The sequence below is a fragment of the Siniperca chuatsi genome, linkage group LG3 (genome assembly GCF_020085105.1).
Source record: "Siniperca chuatsi isolate FFG_IHB_CAS linkage group LG3, ASM2008510v1, whole genome shotgun sequence".
Taxonomy (NCBI): Eukaryota; Metazoa; Chordata; class Actinopteri; order Centrarchiformes; family Sinipercidae; genus Siniperca; species Siniperca chuatsi.
The window spans coordinates 24,109,119-24,125,363 of NC_058044.1; the positions used below are offsets into that span (position 1 = coordinate 24,109,119).

A 16,245-nucleotide genomic window follows, 5' to 3' on the forward strand; every position below is an offset into this window, starting at 1 on the left:
AAACAAGAACGGTAAGCTGTGGAATTTACTTCCTACATTACGTCTCCAATGGCAACGCACATAGCGCTTTACGGCTAGACGACACACGCCCATTTCTAACGTAAAACCCCGACCTAACGTTACATCTGAAGTCCACGGTGCAGGTCGGTGGTTGTATGAGTTGTTGAGCGTGGGGGAAAAAAAATCGACAATTTGTCAGTCTAACGTTACCAGTTACAGGGACTTACCTTAATCAGCATAAATTGGTTATTTGAACCTCAGCAAGTACACTCATTACTCAAGTCATATCTTAAACTTTTCTTCATTCAATGTTAACTTCATTTATGTTAGCTAGCTGCCATTTACTGTTTTGAGAAAAATAAATTAATAAACTATTGTAAGTTGGCTATAAGCTAACCACAAAGATAAAACCATAACAATGGTAATTATTTATGGTAGCTATAGGCTAATTTCCTAGTATGTTGTCATGTCTTTCATTAAGTTAACTTATTTTTATTCTTTAGGAAGAGGAGATGGTGAAAGCGAAGATCAACAGCAGTGGTAAAAGAGATGCTATTTCCCCATAATATAGGCTAACTTTGATGTGCTACTTGTTGAACAGAAATAATAAATTATATTTTTATTTTAAGACCTCAATTTTGACATTAAATGACAAATTCTACTTGATATACAATTGCTTCACTTTATTATGAATATCTAATTTTAAGTGTTAATCAGATACAGTGATTGTTGCTGATTAACTGAGTTGGTCCTTATGTGTGAAGTCAGCTTAGCTCCACCCCAGGCTCGGTCACTCAGGTCAAGGAAGAGGGAACGTCCAATGGATGAAATTTCCGAGACTGATGATGTTCAGGCTACACTCCATCATCAGGTAATTTAGGTGATTGAAACAGATCCTACATTTACATCTTATCAAATTGTTGACAAGTCTTTGTTTCAGGACACTGAAGGAAAGAATCCAGCAGTGGATGCCACACTGCTACAGTGCCACCAGTCCCCTCTGCAGGAATCTACTATGATTTCAACTCAACAGCATCAGGCAGCAGAACAGTCCTGTCTCACCAAACAAGGTCCTGCCATAGAAGAAAAACATGCAGAAGCAAGAAACGTTTACTTAAAAAATGAGACAGTTAAAGCTTTTGAAGGGCAAGAAGAGACTACAGATACCAATCCCAACAATGATTCTCAGCTGGAGGGCTTTAGAGCAAGTACTGATAATGATGCCTGTAAGAACAACGAAGAAATAACTGCAGAGGAATGCAACAGACCATCATCTCAAACATGCACCAATCAACTCCCGGTCATCTTGCCAACCTCTGAAGAGGGTGATGGATCCTGTGCAACTGCTTTGGATGAACAACTGCATGAAAAGGAGAACTCTCAGTGTAATTTGAAGAGAAACCAAGAAACCAGCCAAGAAGAACCCAGCAATGTAAACATGGCTGATGTCAAGGAAATCACAAAGGAGGCAGCAGCGGTGTTACCGGCCAAAAAGAAGCGAAGGATGGGTATGTGTGGTCTGACAGAGAAGGAGCGGAGTCACTTTTTACAGACACAAAAGCATGAAAACGGGCAGAATGGACCGGAGAGAGTTGAGAAGCAGATCTGTAATAACACAGATGACCTTGTTGCTCAGGAAGAGATTAGATTTTCATCCCCCATACCATCCTCACTATCCATCCCAGTAGGCAGTGTCACAGAGCAGAACAAGGCCGAGATAAAACTTCTGTCCAGTCACTATGGAGGGGATGACAGGTCAGAAAAATGTAGTGAGGAATCCAAACTACATGTTAAATATCTTACATTTTTAGTTTCTAAGTTTCATTTTGGCATTATCATGACAATGGCCAGAGTTGGATAGAGTTGTGTCATGTGCTGCCCTTCATATACACTGCTTCAGTAAAACTTAAGTCAAGTTTAAGTGAAATGACTGGAGAAAACAAACACTCCAAACATACATACAAAAAAAGATACTTGATTACAATAACAGGGATAAATGTGATTTGTTACTTCCCCCCTTGACAATAACATTGTTTGTTAACACACAGGGCCGAAACTGAAGTCCACATTGCCGTCACTACCTCAGATGGGACCAGTACTGTGTGTGATCCAGGCTGCTCAAAGGGAAAGAGTTGTGGGGCTGAAGGAGGCATAGTGTCTGGGCCAGAACAAACTGATGACATGATGTCAGATCCACCTGCAGAGGAAGAAGAGGAGGAGCTTTTGGGGAATCAGGAGCAGCAGGAACTCGAGGCACGTACAGCTGAGATTATGACTGAAAAACCTCAGGAACAAATGAAAGACGGTGAAGATGGGTCAGAGGTAGTAAACCAAAGTCCTGCCATCACTTTTTACTCCAATCCAACTCAAAATGAGGAGACTGAGAACCTGGATGCAATCGAGGCTGCCCTTCTGCAGGTGAATACTGTGACCAGGAGAAGAGATGAGAAGAAGGAAGAGTTGACTGGTGGTGCTGGGGACGGTGACGGAGCTGAAGCAGGTGCTTCATCCACAGACACTCTGTCAGCAGGATTCAACTGTGGCTCTGTGGAGCTCTGCAGGGCTGCAGTGACACCTAGTGGCTCAGAGAGGAAAGACAGTGTGAGTGGTGGTAACCAGAACTTAATAACTAGGATTGATAGGGAGGGGACAAACTTACAAAATACCAGTTTAGTGAAGCTCATAATGTCAAGTTTTTGTTGTGACTGTCAGAGTTGTTAGTTAAAATCAAGGGTCATTTTGGCAAATATGTCTTCAAGTGTGTTTCAGTCAGTGTTTTCTTCATTAATGCAGTTTTTCTGTCATCTGTCACCCCTTTGCCACATCACATAACTGTGCAGTGTTTCTGACAAATGCACCAGCAAGAGACGTACTGTAAATTAGTGCTGAAACAATTAATCAATTAGACGCTGAACAGACAGTCATCAACATGACTGAGTAGTGTTTAAGTCATTTATCAAGGGAAAAAAAAACAAATATTTGCTGGTTCCATCTTCTCAAATGTAAAGATTTCATATCATTGTAAATTGAATATCTTTCCGTTTTGGACTGTTGGTTGAACAAAACAACGTTTTGGGGCGTTTTTCACCATTTTCTAAAATATTATCGACTAAACAATTAATTAGTTAATTAATTGCAAAAATTGACAGAATATTACTGTTTAGGTGCAGTCCTACTGTAAATCATAATTACAAACGCAGCTACACAAATAATTCATATTAAGCTGAATACTTACTAGCAATGTGTAAGCTTTAATTGACATCTTACAATCACCTGTTACATTAGTGAGTTTACTGAAAACTACTGCAAAAAAACAAACACGAACATCACCAAATTGATATGTACTGAAGTTTATTTTACTGTGTACCTTGTAACTTTACAGAAATGGCTGATTTATTTTTGTTGCACACAGCGTGATCCTGATGATGAACCTTGTGCTGGTCCTTCTACTGTGAACGCTGAGCCCCCTCAGACCAGGGACACCACTGACCTGTTTGGATCTGGGTACTTGGATTACGTGTCGGACTCACAGCTGAACACCATTGCTCTGACGTAAGGAAGTAGGAAAGGTGGAATCCTGACAGGGGTGTGAAGAAAGGGAAGGTCAGGGATGCAAGTGAGCCTCTGTAGACTGGCTCTTCAGATAAACGCCCAGTGTAAACAAGCTCAGGGTTTAGCTCATTTGAGGCTTGGCAAACCCAATGGTGTCCTCTTCCACCAAGACAAACAACTTACTGATTGACAGGTTGTTAAAAAAAAAAAAAACTTTGTTAGCACTGTCAGAAAGGAAGTAAGATCTCATTTGACACACCAAAGACAAGGACAGAGGAAAGTATTACATTTTAAGAAAAAATCTGATTAAAATGCAGTGAATTCAGATATGTTTAATTTTGTTTAATTCCTTTCTGGTCTCAGTGCCCATTTCACCTTATGACAAAGACATTTTCCTGTCATAGAAGTTAACATATTTACACATTTTAGTACTCTTATGGAATTAACAAACTCAAATTTAGGCTTTGTTACAAGCTTATACACCACTATGTAGCCATCCAACTTTTCACTTTCTCCCCATCCAGTGAGGAGGAGGTGATGGAGAGGGAGGAAGATCTTGGTTCCTCAGACTGTCATGAAGATGCTACAGACCTGATCTGTGGGCTCATCAGAGAACTCTCCTCTCTAAAGTTAGTAAATGCTTCTCTTTTATCCAATCTAAATTTATCTAAATCTTAAACTATCCTACTTGTTGTCAAACACAAATCTGGGAGGGGAAAAAGTTACTGAGTTATTGAAAGTGATAATCAGCATGTATCCTCTGGTTGCTTTCTTGTAGTCAAAAGGTCATGGCCACCCATAGAGAGCTGGAGAACCTGCGCCGTAGCAGTAAAAGTTCAAGGAGCTCCATCCGTTGAGGATTTGTTTCAAGTCCCTGCCATCCTGATCTTACTGTTGCCCCAATGGTTTGTGGGTAATGAAGGCACTTGTGCCATTGCTCAAACGTTCAGTTATTTCACTATAAATCTGTCTTCACTGTTCTTGTATCATTGACAGCTGGATGTTCAGTTTAATGGCTTAGTTGTTCTGGTTCTCTCCAAATAAAAGATGGATCTTGTTCATGAAGTCAGTAATCTGAGTATTATTCTGTAAGTATCATCTGTCATTAGTGATATATCCAGAGGTAAATCTGCCCCACATGGCTGGCTTAAATTAAATCAAAGAATTTCAAAGAATGGAGAGCGATGAAAAAGAATACAAAACACAGATGTTGTCAATTTAGACATTTATAATTTCTGACATACAAGAATATTCACACAGATGTTTCCCCAAGAAAGTCAGAAGAGCTGAAGTGGCATATTAGTAGAGCCACACGTACAATATTCAAAATAAAATTAACATGCCTCAAGAACAGCTATTTACCTACACCTCAGAACAAGAACAAGTCACTCGTATTTTTAAAAATTTAAAATGCTGACATGGTCACATGATGTTAACGTGCTGTAGTAAGGTTATTACTGATGACTGTGGGTCTTATAAAAAGGTTTGATAGCATTAGAATCTTTCAATGCATGGACAGGAGATATGAAACTGGACATCAGACGGCCACGTTTTAAAAATATGTAAAACAAACATACATTTTCCTTTGAAACATGTCTCTTTTTTTCTCCTCCCAAACATAATAATATCTGGCAGTCGTTCATTAAATTACCTACAAAACCTAAACACCAAACGGACGCTGTTAGAGAAGGCTAGGCCAACAAAAAGTCCAGCTGGAAAATAACTCCAATCAGCATCATAGAAGGCTACACAGCAAACGAGCCAAACGCATGCAAATGAAAACCAAACCGAAACACAAAAGCAAAAACACACGCATGCTAATAAACTAAAATCACACTCAAATAAAAAGGAGGATTCAGCCTTCTGTGTCTATTTGCTACCCGCCACTTGTTGGTTCAGCGTCTGGACTTGGCGTACACGGAGCTGTACGCGCTGTCCACTTTTGGACAGAAGCGCTTGGTGTGGGCTCTGGCCCCCGTGGCTCCGCACAGAGGACAGACATACTGCCGCAGATAGGGACACAAAACATCTCCGGCCTGGTTCTTCAGCCAGTGGGATCCGTACACCGACTCGGACTCCCCGTTGTGCTTGCAGAAACTGCAGAACATGCGTTCAGGTGACGGAGGTAAAGCTGGCGGATCCGGTGTTTTAAAACGAGTTGTCTTCGTGCGCTCTTTTGGCCCCCGGGAGCCCGTCGGTCTTGGCACTAGCTTCAAATCCACCGCGTCTGGTGGATCAGCACGAAAGGAGTCTGACGCGTACCACAAACCATCAGGTGGACGCTGATGAGCCAAAGAGCCTAGCAGTGTAGATTCAGCGGCGAGATGTGACGCACAGACTGCCCCGAGGTCGCTGCTTTGGCAAACTGTGTCAATGCGCACAGACCCCAGTGCCTCGCACAGGTCATCTGAGACTGGCAGTGAGGCCTCACTGGAGGAGTTCCGTCCCAGGATCTCTCTGATTGTGTCCGACAGTCCTATGTAGTCTCTCCAGGGCTGGAAACTTTTGCTGTCCGACTCCATGAAGCGCGGCAGGTGATGAAAGAGTCCCCTAACCATACCGCTCATTCTAGTTCCTTCTCTGCATTTTTTTCCCCGTCTCGTCTGCCAAACTCCCTCTCAGTTATGTGATTGAGGTGTTGACTTTGTAATAACGATGTAAAGGACCACAGAAACACGGCGCTCAGTCAGCGTAACGAAATTTTGATTGGTAATTGAGTACAAGTGGTGATCAGAGGCACACTCCCCAGCGTGCCAGCAGCCAATCCCATGAGCCCATGCACCGCGCGTGCAGGTCAGTTACCTTCTCAATTTCCTCCAATCAAACAAGTTGAGTGATGCCATTCTGTCCCCTCATGCACAGTTGCATACCCTGCTTGTACACCAAGAAGCCACATAGTTTTTGTTTTTTGGTTTCTAATTTAAGTTTCTCATAAATAATTGGTTTAGGGAGCTAGAGCAATGTGTTCAAATGTTACCAGCAGGATACTAGTAAATACCAACATTGTTAAGAATAGTTTGGATCTTATTTGTCTATTTCAGTGTAAAATGTGTTTTAGTTCATGTAACAGTAATTATGATGGTGATTTACCTTCTGGTGATGGTAAAAGAGATTTGAAGCAACAACCTTTAGCTGCTACTTTCACTAAGCCACATACATGTGGGAGAAAAATCTGAATAAATGAGTGGAGAAACATAATACATGCAGATGCTTCCATATCGAACAGGACCGGGGTCACTGGTTGGAGTATGAAAATGATGTAATGAAATGACCCACCTGATCACAGATTTTGGACTGACATGTTAGACAATCATCAAAAACAAATTAAGGAATATATTTTCTGAGAATGGCGTTTATCTCTCCGGATGTGTTCAGACTTGGAGAATCTATGGCGATTAGCACTGAAGCTGTTCTGGCAGCTTGTGGTGGACCAACACCTTCCTATGACACTTTGTTGTTTTTTTTCCCCCTTTGTCATCCATCTGTATGTCCACTACACTACTGAGTTAATGTAGCCCATATGAGGTGCAGATATCAGTATGTCTGTCTGTCAGCTGTGCTGCTCACCAAGTCCTGTTTGCATCTGTGGGGCTCAGTTTTGCTCGTGCAGATGCTTTGCTGCTATGCTTTTGAAGAACCAGGATGCCTTTAACATACAGAGAGCTTCTTTCTATTGCTCATTTGTTTTGTCATCTTTCAGATGCAATAGGATTCAAACTGAGCAGGTCCAATTTGTATTTGAGGTAGCAGTCATCGTGTGACATATTCCAGCTTCTCGGAAAGATTAATGGAAACGTCTGTAAAAATACATTGAGCTAGGAAGGCTTGTGGAACAAAAACTAACCCAGAAATGGAGCAGGGCTAGATTAAAAAATTGAAAGAAAAAAAAAAAAATCAATTTTCATAGTATTCAAACAGAAAAAAAACAAAACACTAGGGTTAAAATATAATCAGCCTTTATTGATTATTTTAAAAAGTGGAAATAAGCTACAATGTGTTTTTAATCACCACATATCACAATTGTATTAAAATGACCAGTCTAAGTGTGGAGCCTGTGGCGTGTCCACCATCCTGTCTGCTCGGCCATCCCATGTCTTTGACTGGTGATCCACCTCTCTGGTTCTGAAGGGGAAGAGGGTGAATGAGAGATGGCAAAGTAATAGTAGTGGTAATGGGGAGAACATAAAATCCAAGTAAGCTTTTAAGATCAAACAGAAAATATCACTCAAGTGCAAATGGAGCAACACTAACATAGCATATTTAATTCCTGTCAGATTTTAACTGCTGCTGTAAACACTTATAAAGTATCATTTGGGCCAAACTGGAGAAAAGATCTGTTAAAATGTTAATTTGTACATATATTGAAACTGATAATCTGTAATGATGTCCTTTACCATTAGATAAATGTTAGCAACCTTTCTTTTCTGACCCCTCTGTTGATTACTATGAGCTACTACTATTGTGAAGGGAATTTAATAAAAAGGGAGAAAACTGATGAAAATATGGTAGTTGTATTTGTGTATTCTGCATCAGCACCACACAAGGCCAGATTTTACTCATCCAAAGCACACTGCAGTGAATGCTTTGGATTTGTGAATATGCATTTATGAACATAGGTAAAGCTCAAAACGTTTTTTGTTCATGGTTAATTTTTTCGCTCTTTATGTACACTGCTATTGCTATGAAAGCAGGACCAAACTAACCTGCAGTTGTATGACAGATTGAGGGCAGAGTAGAGCTCAGGAGTGCTGGGGGTTTGAACTCTGACTCTTTCCTGATGTAATCTAGAAACAGCAGCTGTCCCTGACTTGGTGGAAGATGGAGTACTGGGAAGACAGCCAGATATGCTGGTGGGACCCAAACCTGAGAAATCTGGAGTCACATACACGTGTTTAGGACTTTTGTGCTAAAATCATTTCACCACATTAAAACATCAATCTCCCACCACTCCACCCTACTTAACTGCATACTCACTGAGAGCAGTGCTCTCTCGCCTGTTGTTGCTTGGTGCTCCTTTACCAAAGAGAGGCGAGTCACACAGATACTGCTGCTTCAGGAGAGAGGCCTTCTGACGCTCAAAATCACGGCGCTGTAGACAAGAAAGATTACATTTACAGAGTTACAAGCAGCATTTTAAGCCAGCATGCTGTGCTCTTTTGTATGAGGAAACTACTGTAAATGCACAATATGATCTTTGGACAAGGTGCCTGCAGACAGTGAATACCTCTTACAATCTTTTCCTCACAATAGCTGCTGCACTCGCCTCGTCAGCCTAACCTTTTTCATTTACTCTATGTCTGTATTATCTCTACTACATTTCCAACTCAGCAGGGACCTACAGCATATGACAAAATGATCCAAGCAGTCATCATATAATTGCTTTAAAAACAGGGATAACAGTCTCTGCCTCATTTTCTTCCCACCTCGCGGCTTAGCCGGATGGCAGCATCGGTGAAGGACTGCCTCTCCTTTTCAAAAGTCCGCCTCTGATGATCGAACTCCACCCAGCGCACCTGAAGACGTTCCCACTCTTCCAAAAAGTAGGAATCAGCCAGTTCAGAGGTAACGGGTGAAGTAAGGCTGTCCTGCAGACAGAAACCAAAGAGAGTAATTCAAGTCTGACACCAGCAAAAGTTCATATGAGGAAGTGTGTGTGTGTGTGTGTGTGTGTGATAGACAATCATACCTGCAGCAGTTGTTGTTGTAATCTGACAAGCTGTTGACTCTCCTTCAGGTCAGTTTCTAGACGAGCCAGGAGCTTGTCATGGTCGGTACCAACACCAGTGTGGCCTGCACAGTCAGGATATTGTATTCCTTAGGACTAGTGTTTCTCAATCATTGGTTTGATAAAATATAACAAAGCTGAAGTAAAAAATCTGGAAAGTGTAATTCTTGCTATAGTCTTCTTAAAAAGGGGCAACACATCAAAAGCGTCACTTAAGATCGTTCAACCTGGGTCTTTACCTTCAGATAGGACGTCACCCAATCTCCTCTGCACCTGCCTCCAACTCTGAATCACACCTCCTGTTACATGGTCACCGAGCGCTATCTCAGCTTTATCCAACCATTTGTCTTCAGTTTGGGCCTCATCCTGAACATCCACCACGTCTGACAGGGTCTTCAAAAAAGGTTAGACTGATCTGTTATGTTGAATACTCATCTTGGGATTCAGCATTATAACTTCAAGATTGAGAGTTCATTCTTGTTTTTGGCAAACTCTGCTTTAACTCTCTAACCCAACTCTGCAGCAGTATCTGTTGAGGAAGATCATTTGATACAATTGAAAGCTCCGGAACAGCTACTAAATAGATGTTGTGATGATATGGTTTTGTCCGTTTTAAATCATCCTTTTTTGGGATACGTTTTCTTAAATGTTGGGCCCAATGACCAATGTTAGTTGACCAGCACTTAATTAAAAAGCCTCTGTTCTTTTACTCACCTGCTCCATGTCGACTCTGAGTGCATGAAGCAAAGTGGTGAGGCTGTGGCGCAGCTTCATCGCCTCTCTGAGCTCTGCTTCTCTGCGCTCCAGCATCAGGCGTAGTGTTGCCTCCTCTCGTCTACAAGGTGGAGAGAGCCAGTGAAGCTTAGAAAGAGGTGGAGAACGCATTTAAAGCAATAATCAGAAAGAGATGATATTAACAACCAACTTACTTTGCAGTAGATCTGAACGATTTGGTCGGCTGTTCTCTTTTGCCTCGACCTCCAGGCGGAAAGTTCAACACCTCTATGGCTGGATAGAAAAATGCAGGACGATAAATGCTGAGTGCTTTCTGTGTGTGTGTGTGTGTGTAAGTATATATATATATATATATATATATATATATATAATATTTACTGAGCAAACAGCTGTGTGTGAAACATTCTGTGATTTTAACTGTAACATGAGTGAGTCTCACAGGGTCCTTTCTCTCTGTGTCTGTCAGGCAGCTGTGACAGTCGCTCCTTCAATCTGTTGCTCTGCTGCTCTCGCCGCCTCAGCTCTGCCTCCTGCTGATTACTCCGCAGCTGCAGACGAGTGCACTGGCAAGAGATGATTTTGAGAAGGGGGAATAGTGTAAAGATATTCAGATAGCAATATACTCCACAATGTGTGTCACACATGTATACAACTTACTTTGGCCCGTTCACATCTCAGCATGTCCTGAAGCCTGGCCACGTGGTCATCCATTTCTTTTAGTTGCTCCTACAAGACTGAAGTTTAGTTTTCCCCCTCATAATTCCAAGGACTTATCTACTTCATTCACTTACATTTTTACCCACCCTGAGTGAGTCTTCTTGCTCCATGTGCTCCTCCCTGTCTGCCCACCAGGAGGCGCTGTGAGAGGGCTCATTCAGAGGGCTGGGGCTGGGATCCCTTAGCTGACAGGAGTCTGTTAAGAGCGAGGGGGGTTGTTTTTCCAGCATGCAGGGTCTGAAGCTTTTGGCTCATGTATCTATATTTCAGGTAAAAGGTGACAGTGTTACCTGAGTACTCTGGGCGTCTTCCAACTCTCTTCTGACCAAACCTGGAAGCCATCTGGGTGCCATATTCACATGTTAGCAACAAGGGGACATTTTACTCAAATGCAAATATAACTTGTGTGCACCACAACAGGACTAACACACTATGTACACATTTTCTGGGATAATATGTTCCTGTTAATACTAAGATAATAACAAACATTACTATAGTAACAATGGATCAGTTTCTAGAGCCTTACCTGAGCAGTGAGACTTCCTCAAACAGATGCTACCTCTTATTTCCAGGTGATGCCACTTCTGCTAATTACCATTGAAAATAGGCCAGAAGATGGAAGCTTCAGGATTTAAAATGATTCAGTCAAAACTGCTTCCTACCAAACTTTAAGTTGTGCACAGGTTTGACAGCATTAATGACTTTTTAAATATAAAGGTGCTTTCTGAAGGTGTTGTGGGTCAAATTCAAAGAAATAAACATGATGGGAGGAGCACACTTGATAATCCCCAGACACACACACCCAGACTTACTCACTTAGCCAGTTTAGGTTTAGCTCAGCATTTGTCAAATCTTTTATTGGGCGTGAAACTGTTTCAAGTCCCAAAATTCACATTACATCAGCATGTTGTGTCATCTATCAAGTGACTTTGAGCATGGTATTGTAAGAGCATGAGTGAAGCAAACAGCATATGTTACCACATTTTGTTTTTTCCCCCTTACAAATATATCACAAATATCAATAAATCTTAGTAATCTTCCAGGACCCTGTCTGTATATGAAACAACCCTGAAGCTGACACACTGATTCACATGAATTTACAGAGTTAATGGAGCTGCCTGTCTGGTATTATCCTGTACATTTATGATAGTGTGCCAGATGTCCACCATAGTCATTATTTGACCAAGTAAATTTAGGCCAGCAGTTCACTTTGCTATGACCAGATTCAGGGGACTTTGCTCAAATGATATTCTTGGGAGATGCTGATGTTTGCATTTCCTCCAGTCTTTGTGCTTTTACTCTGACACTGAAACACCTTAATCTGAATTGACAATGAAATCAAACAAAGAGGCTGCAACCTCTATGTAAGATCTTCTTTGACCTGTTCATGTGTCTTGGTAGCAAATCATATATATATATATATAAATAAAAATTAAAATCACATACACAATTCGTCAGTGTCCGAAAAAGTAATTTAATTTCTAAAATGTTGCCCACAGTAGCAAAGTTAAGAAAACAGTAGTGAAAGTTTTGGTTGATTGGAATATGATTCCAGTGTGGAAAACGATTATAACAAGTCAATGCAGCATGATTCACTAAACACAAACAATATTTGGAAGTTTTGAACAGATATATGAACATTTGCTGTTTGGCCAATTGTGTATCTAAAGTGATACACATTACATTTGCTACCAGGTTGCACTACCCAAATAGTGTAAGGCCTTGATGTGTGTGTGTGTGTTTTTTGTTTGTTTTTTTTGTTTTAAATTAAATATAGGAACATATAGGCTAATAAAAGCAACCTTAGCAGGCTGTTAATTATATACAGAAAAAAAGACAGGATGAAAGGTTATTGGACAATCACATGCCCTGCACTGACAGGGTTAAAGTCTGTACCATGTTGTACCTCAGAATAGTAGTAATACCTTTACCATTGCCACAAATACATGAATAGTTTAAGACACCAATCAGTTTAGCTCAAAAGCTATCAGTGTGTCTGTTGGCCACAATATGAAATACAGTATATAACAGAACATGTTCTTATTCCTGAACAGCACCTGGTTTAAATTAATGTTTGATTTTTTTTCTCCACCTGCCACACAAAATACAAGAGGAAGTTGCATGTTCAGTAGCCAATCACATGGGCTGAATTTCACTGACTGGACAGATACCATTACGTCAGGAAATTTAAACTGGACGTGTCAAGTACTAGGTAAATCAAGAACGGCTTAATCATTAGTCAAGTTAGTGTCAATAACATATTTTTTTTTTTTTGAACATGTAGAGTTTGGCCCTGCTTTAATGTAACAGATGGGAGTTATGATACCATTAGTTTTGGCAAACAAGTGGAAAATTCCCTCCCCCGAACCCATCAGTCCCGTGTTGCATCATCCCAAGACATCACGTAGAAGTGAAGAAAGCCTTCGACGGATAAAATTCAGAAATCCTCCACCTTTCTTTCTGCTGTGGATAGAAAAAGATAAGATATAATTGGGAAACACTAATAACACATTTTTTCTCTGAAGACATTTTGACATGTCACAGTAGGAAAAAGCACAGGTGTAAATAAAATGAATGATGGCTGAATTCCATGTAGCTGCTTCAGTTTCAGGCTCTTGGTATTGTGTTATTGTGCATGCTGGCATACACACTGTTTTTCAGAATAAGATTGCTAAGTACCTCGTATGTCACTACAGGACAACTATTAATAAAACAACACTTAAGTGGGATTGATATAATACCTAATTTTATATTACAATTTATTGTTATATTTACATAATATTCTAAAATGGGGAGGGATATTGAGCCAGGAGATGCTGTTTAAAAAGGAGAAATTTAAATAGATTTTTCCTTGTTTCCTGAATTACATGCAGATGTTCCAGTAAAGGTGATTTTAAAAAGGCGATTCTAATCCAATACATGTCTTTTTGTCAAATACAGCGAATATCTCCTCACGGCCCGTTACCTGCCCGTTCAGTGCATGCGCTGGATGCATGCACTGAACGTGAAAATCTGGTGTTTGTACACAGCCCTGGCTCTGTAAATGGGAAATGAACAAGCCATTCCAGCCATGATTTGTGTGTCAGGTAACATTAAATGACTTGCTCATGGACATTCAGCTTACTTTCTAGTCTGCCAAGATATACTGCTATTGTGATGTTAGCTACAGTAGCAGGAGAGTTGTGAGTATCGCTGTCTGGAGCTGGTTTGTTGGCTCTGGGAAACTGTCTCGTCCTCTCTGGCTGTTAGCTTTGAAGCAGCAACTGTAGCACAGTTTGCTAACCCACAACCTAGCTAACATTAGTTACATTACTTGCCATGGTATTTGTCATGGTATAGGATTTCTCCAGAATCGCATACTCCACCTTTACACCATGGTACATGGCACATACACTATACATTTTTCACAGCACTTTGTTCACGGTTTTGGTTATATAAATGTACCCACACCAGCTTGCCTATTATGGTAATCCGAATCAGAAATACTTTATTGATCCCCGCGGGGAAACTCTTCTTTACAGCCGCTCACTATCACGTCAGTGCACACAGGAATAGATCATCTTTTATAAGATATTTTAATAGATCAACATTAATCATCTTAATCTGAACTAAATTGTTTGTATAAGAGTTCCAGCAACATAGTGACAGAAACATTTCTAACTAAGTAGTAAAACAACAAATATGTCTGTTACTTTGAGTCAAGATAAACTTTTATGCAAGTATGCATGTGTTTTATAAGAACGACAAAGCATACAGAGTTGTTCTGAGCTCTATTTGCAATTTCTTAATCTAAAATCTGGAGGCACTAGTCATGTGTGATAAGACTATTGAATACTAAAGAATAAAGCACCAAACTCACAGAAGCTGGAACCATCAAATGTTTGGCACTTTTGCTTGAAAAATTACATATACAATTAGTTTTATTTATCCACAAAGATGGAAATTCGCTTTTGCCTTCACAAGGTGGTCAAGCATCTATATTCAAAAATAAAGTTCAGTAGAGTACAATAAAATAAATATGAACAGAACCAGCAGCCTAAATTGGATATAACTGGTAATAAATATAACTGGAGCCTAAACAATTCGTCAATTAATCAATTATTTGATTGACAGAAACTTAATCTGCAATAATATAGTCGGTTAATGATAGTCGGTTAATCTTTTGACTCATTTTTTAAGCAAAAATGTCAAACATTTGCTTGTTCCAGCTTCTCCAATGTCAGGATTTGCTTATTTTTTCTATTTCATAATAGTCATGTCATGTGAAATATAAGACCTTTAATGTAGGCCTACTTCTCTGTGGCTCTTGGGGCTCTGTAAAGCCTGCCTGAATTTAGAAGATTGATTTCAGTGTAAACTGAATGTGAAGGTGTAATTAATTTTGTCCCTAATGTAATTAACTGCACAGCTTAACTCCCCATCTGAAGCCTCAATGGAGGAAAAAGCAGGCCTACCTCAGAACAGGGAGCAGGATTTGGGGGGTCTGAAGGGATTATCACTGGAGGGGACCCCGACCAGGAGAGGGTCCTTGGAGGCATTTTGCAGACAGAAGTTTCTCAGATCAGCAGCAGCCTGGGACACCTGCAGAGCCAGACATGATGTGGATGATGATGGCGTGTGTGGGAGGAAATAAACAGCCTATCACATGTACAGTATTTGTAATGCTCCAGCTGGCCTGCTGTCAAACGCGTACTCTACCCATTCTCTCAATTAGCTACGTATTCAGACTAACTGGCAATATTTTGCATAAAATTTGCACGTAACAGCGCCATGGCGTTACACGAACGGGTGTGTCTACTATGTAACTTTTCGAGAGATACTGTTCACCTGTTTCCTTTAGATAACCAACACTAAGAGGTTTATTTTTATGAAGTTGTCACTTCTCTTGATACGTTGACACTTTAAAGTGTTTACGCTTCAGTAAAAAACAAGCAGTGAGAATACAACTGACAGCCGTTAAAACACGGAAGGAACTTGTTCGTTTGTAGCTGTGGTTTAGTCCGCCAGAAACCAGTTTATGTGTAACTTTGGAGACCACTTTGTTGAGCCTATGATGTAAAAGTCCAGTCTGTGTCATTTCTGCAACAGTTTGTCTCCGCCATTCAACAGTAGAGTGGCTCGGTCTTCCGTGTTTGTGTGTCAGTGTTGAGGGGTTCGTACCTTAATCCTCCGGATACTGGCCTCTAACCGGAGTTGCTTCACAGCCCTTTGAGCGATAATTAAGTTGTTGCTGGCATTGTTGTTAGACATGACGACGGCTGTCGGCAGAGAAAAGTTGAGGGCTACTTAATATGAACGGCCACCACTGGGCGGAAATTAACCCCAACTGCTTTAAACCCTAAACCCGATTGGGAAACGTTGGTCAGTCTGTGCCCCGCCTCCTCTGCGCCAGCAAGTCATTCTATTGGCTCTAGGCCTGCCAATCAAAAAGTGAAGCTAAATCCACTCCCCCCTGCATTCTCTGGCCATTATGAGTTTCCTAGAGAGCAGAGCAGGAGTGTACACTGTGACCTTCA

General features: G+C 40.8%; 4 protein-coding genes across 11 annotated transcripts; 1 reads left to right on the forward strand and 3 right to left on the reverse strand.

Annotated features, from left to right (window-relative positions):
• The first annotated feature begins 73 nt into the window (after positions 1-73).
• LOC122873949 lies at positions 74-4,617 on the forward strand. Of its 3 annotated transcripts, none has more exons than XM_044191354.1 (8): positions 74-143; positions 504-540; positions 765-871; positions 941-1,755; positions 2,049-2,601; positions 3,413-3,552; positions 4,077-4,181; positions 4,331-4,617. In XM_044191354.1, exons 2-8 carry the CDS (start codon positions 513-515, stop codon positions 4,407-4,409), a joined length of 1,827 nt encoding a protein of 608 aa, XP_044047289.1. In that variant the 5' UTR covers positions 74-143; positions 504-512; the 3' UTR covers positions 4,410-4,617. The 3 variants fall into 3 exon arrangements, with proteins under 3 accessions (XP_044047289.1, XP_044047290.1, XP_044047288.1); XM_044191355.1 differs by having other exon boundaries at positions 84-143; positions 769-871; XM_044191353.1 differs by lacking the exon at positions 74-143 and adding an exon at positions 155-421.
• Positions 4,618-4,762: 145 nt separating this feature from the next.
• On the reverse strand, positions 4,763-6,312 carry nanos3 (nanos homolog 3). Its single transcript, XM_044191362.1, has one exon. The coding sequence runs from the start codon at positions 6,117-6,119 to the stop codon at positions 5,448-5,450; it is 672 nt and encodes a 223-aa protein (XP_044047297.1). The 5' UTR covers positions 6,120-6,312; the 3' UTR covers positions 4,763-5,447.
• Positions 6,313-7,491: 1,179 nt separating this feature from the next.
• Positions 7,492-12,049, reverse strand: si:ch211-286b5.4 (afadin- and alpha-actinin-binding protein). 5 transcript variants are annotated; one of them, XM_044191357.1, is made up of 13 exons: positions 11,256-12,049; positions 11,020-11,071; positions 10,816-10,925; positions 10,670-10,738; positions 10,452-10,575; positions 10,207-10,285; positions 9,992-10,112; positions 9,517-9,670; positions 9,239-9,342; positions 8,976-9,137; positions 8,527-8,641; positions 8,256-8,424; positions 7,492-7,674 (listed from the first exon to the last, which is right to left on the reverse strand). In XM_044191357.1, exons 2-13 carry the CDS (start codon positions 11,069-11,071, stop codon positions 7,578-7,580), a joined length of 1,356 nt encoding a protein of 451 aa, XP_044047292.1. In that variant the 5' UTR covers positions 11,256-12,049; the 3' UTR covers positions 7,492-7,577. The 5 variants fall into 5 exon arrangements, with proteins under 5 accessions (XP_044047292.1, XP_044047295.1, XP_044047296.1 ...); XM_044191360.1 differs by lacking the exon at positions 11,256-12,049 and having other exon boundaries at positions 8,256-8,415; positions 11,020-11,246; XM_044191361.1 differs by lacking the exon at positions 11,256-12,049 and having other exon boundaries at positions 8,256-8,415; positions 8,516-8,641; positions 11,020-11,246.
• A 134-nt stretch (positions 12,050-12,183) lies between these two features.
• On the reverse strand, positions 12,184-16,100 carry si:ch211-286b5.5 (uncharacterized protein LOC100003596 homolog). 2 transcript variants are annotated; one of them, XM_044191364.1, is made up of 3 exons: positions 15,890-16,100; positions 15,184-15,310; positions 12,184-13,189 (listed from the first exon to the last, which is right to left on the reverse strand). In XM_044191364.1, exons 1-2 carry the CDS (start codon positions 15,977-15,979, stop codon positions 15,185-15,187), a joined length of 216 nt encoding a protein of 71 aa, XP_044047299.1. In that variant the 5' UTR covers positions 15,980-16,100; the 3' UTR covers positions 12,184-13,189; position 15,184. The 2 variants fall into 2 exon arrangements, with proteins under 2 accessions (XP_044047299.1, XP_044047298.1); XM_044191363.1 differs by having other exon boundaries at positions 12,184-13,192; positions 15,890-16,096.
• Between the last annotated feature and the right edge of the window lie 145 nt (positions 16,101-16,245).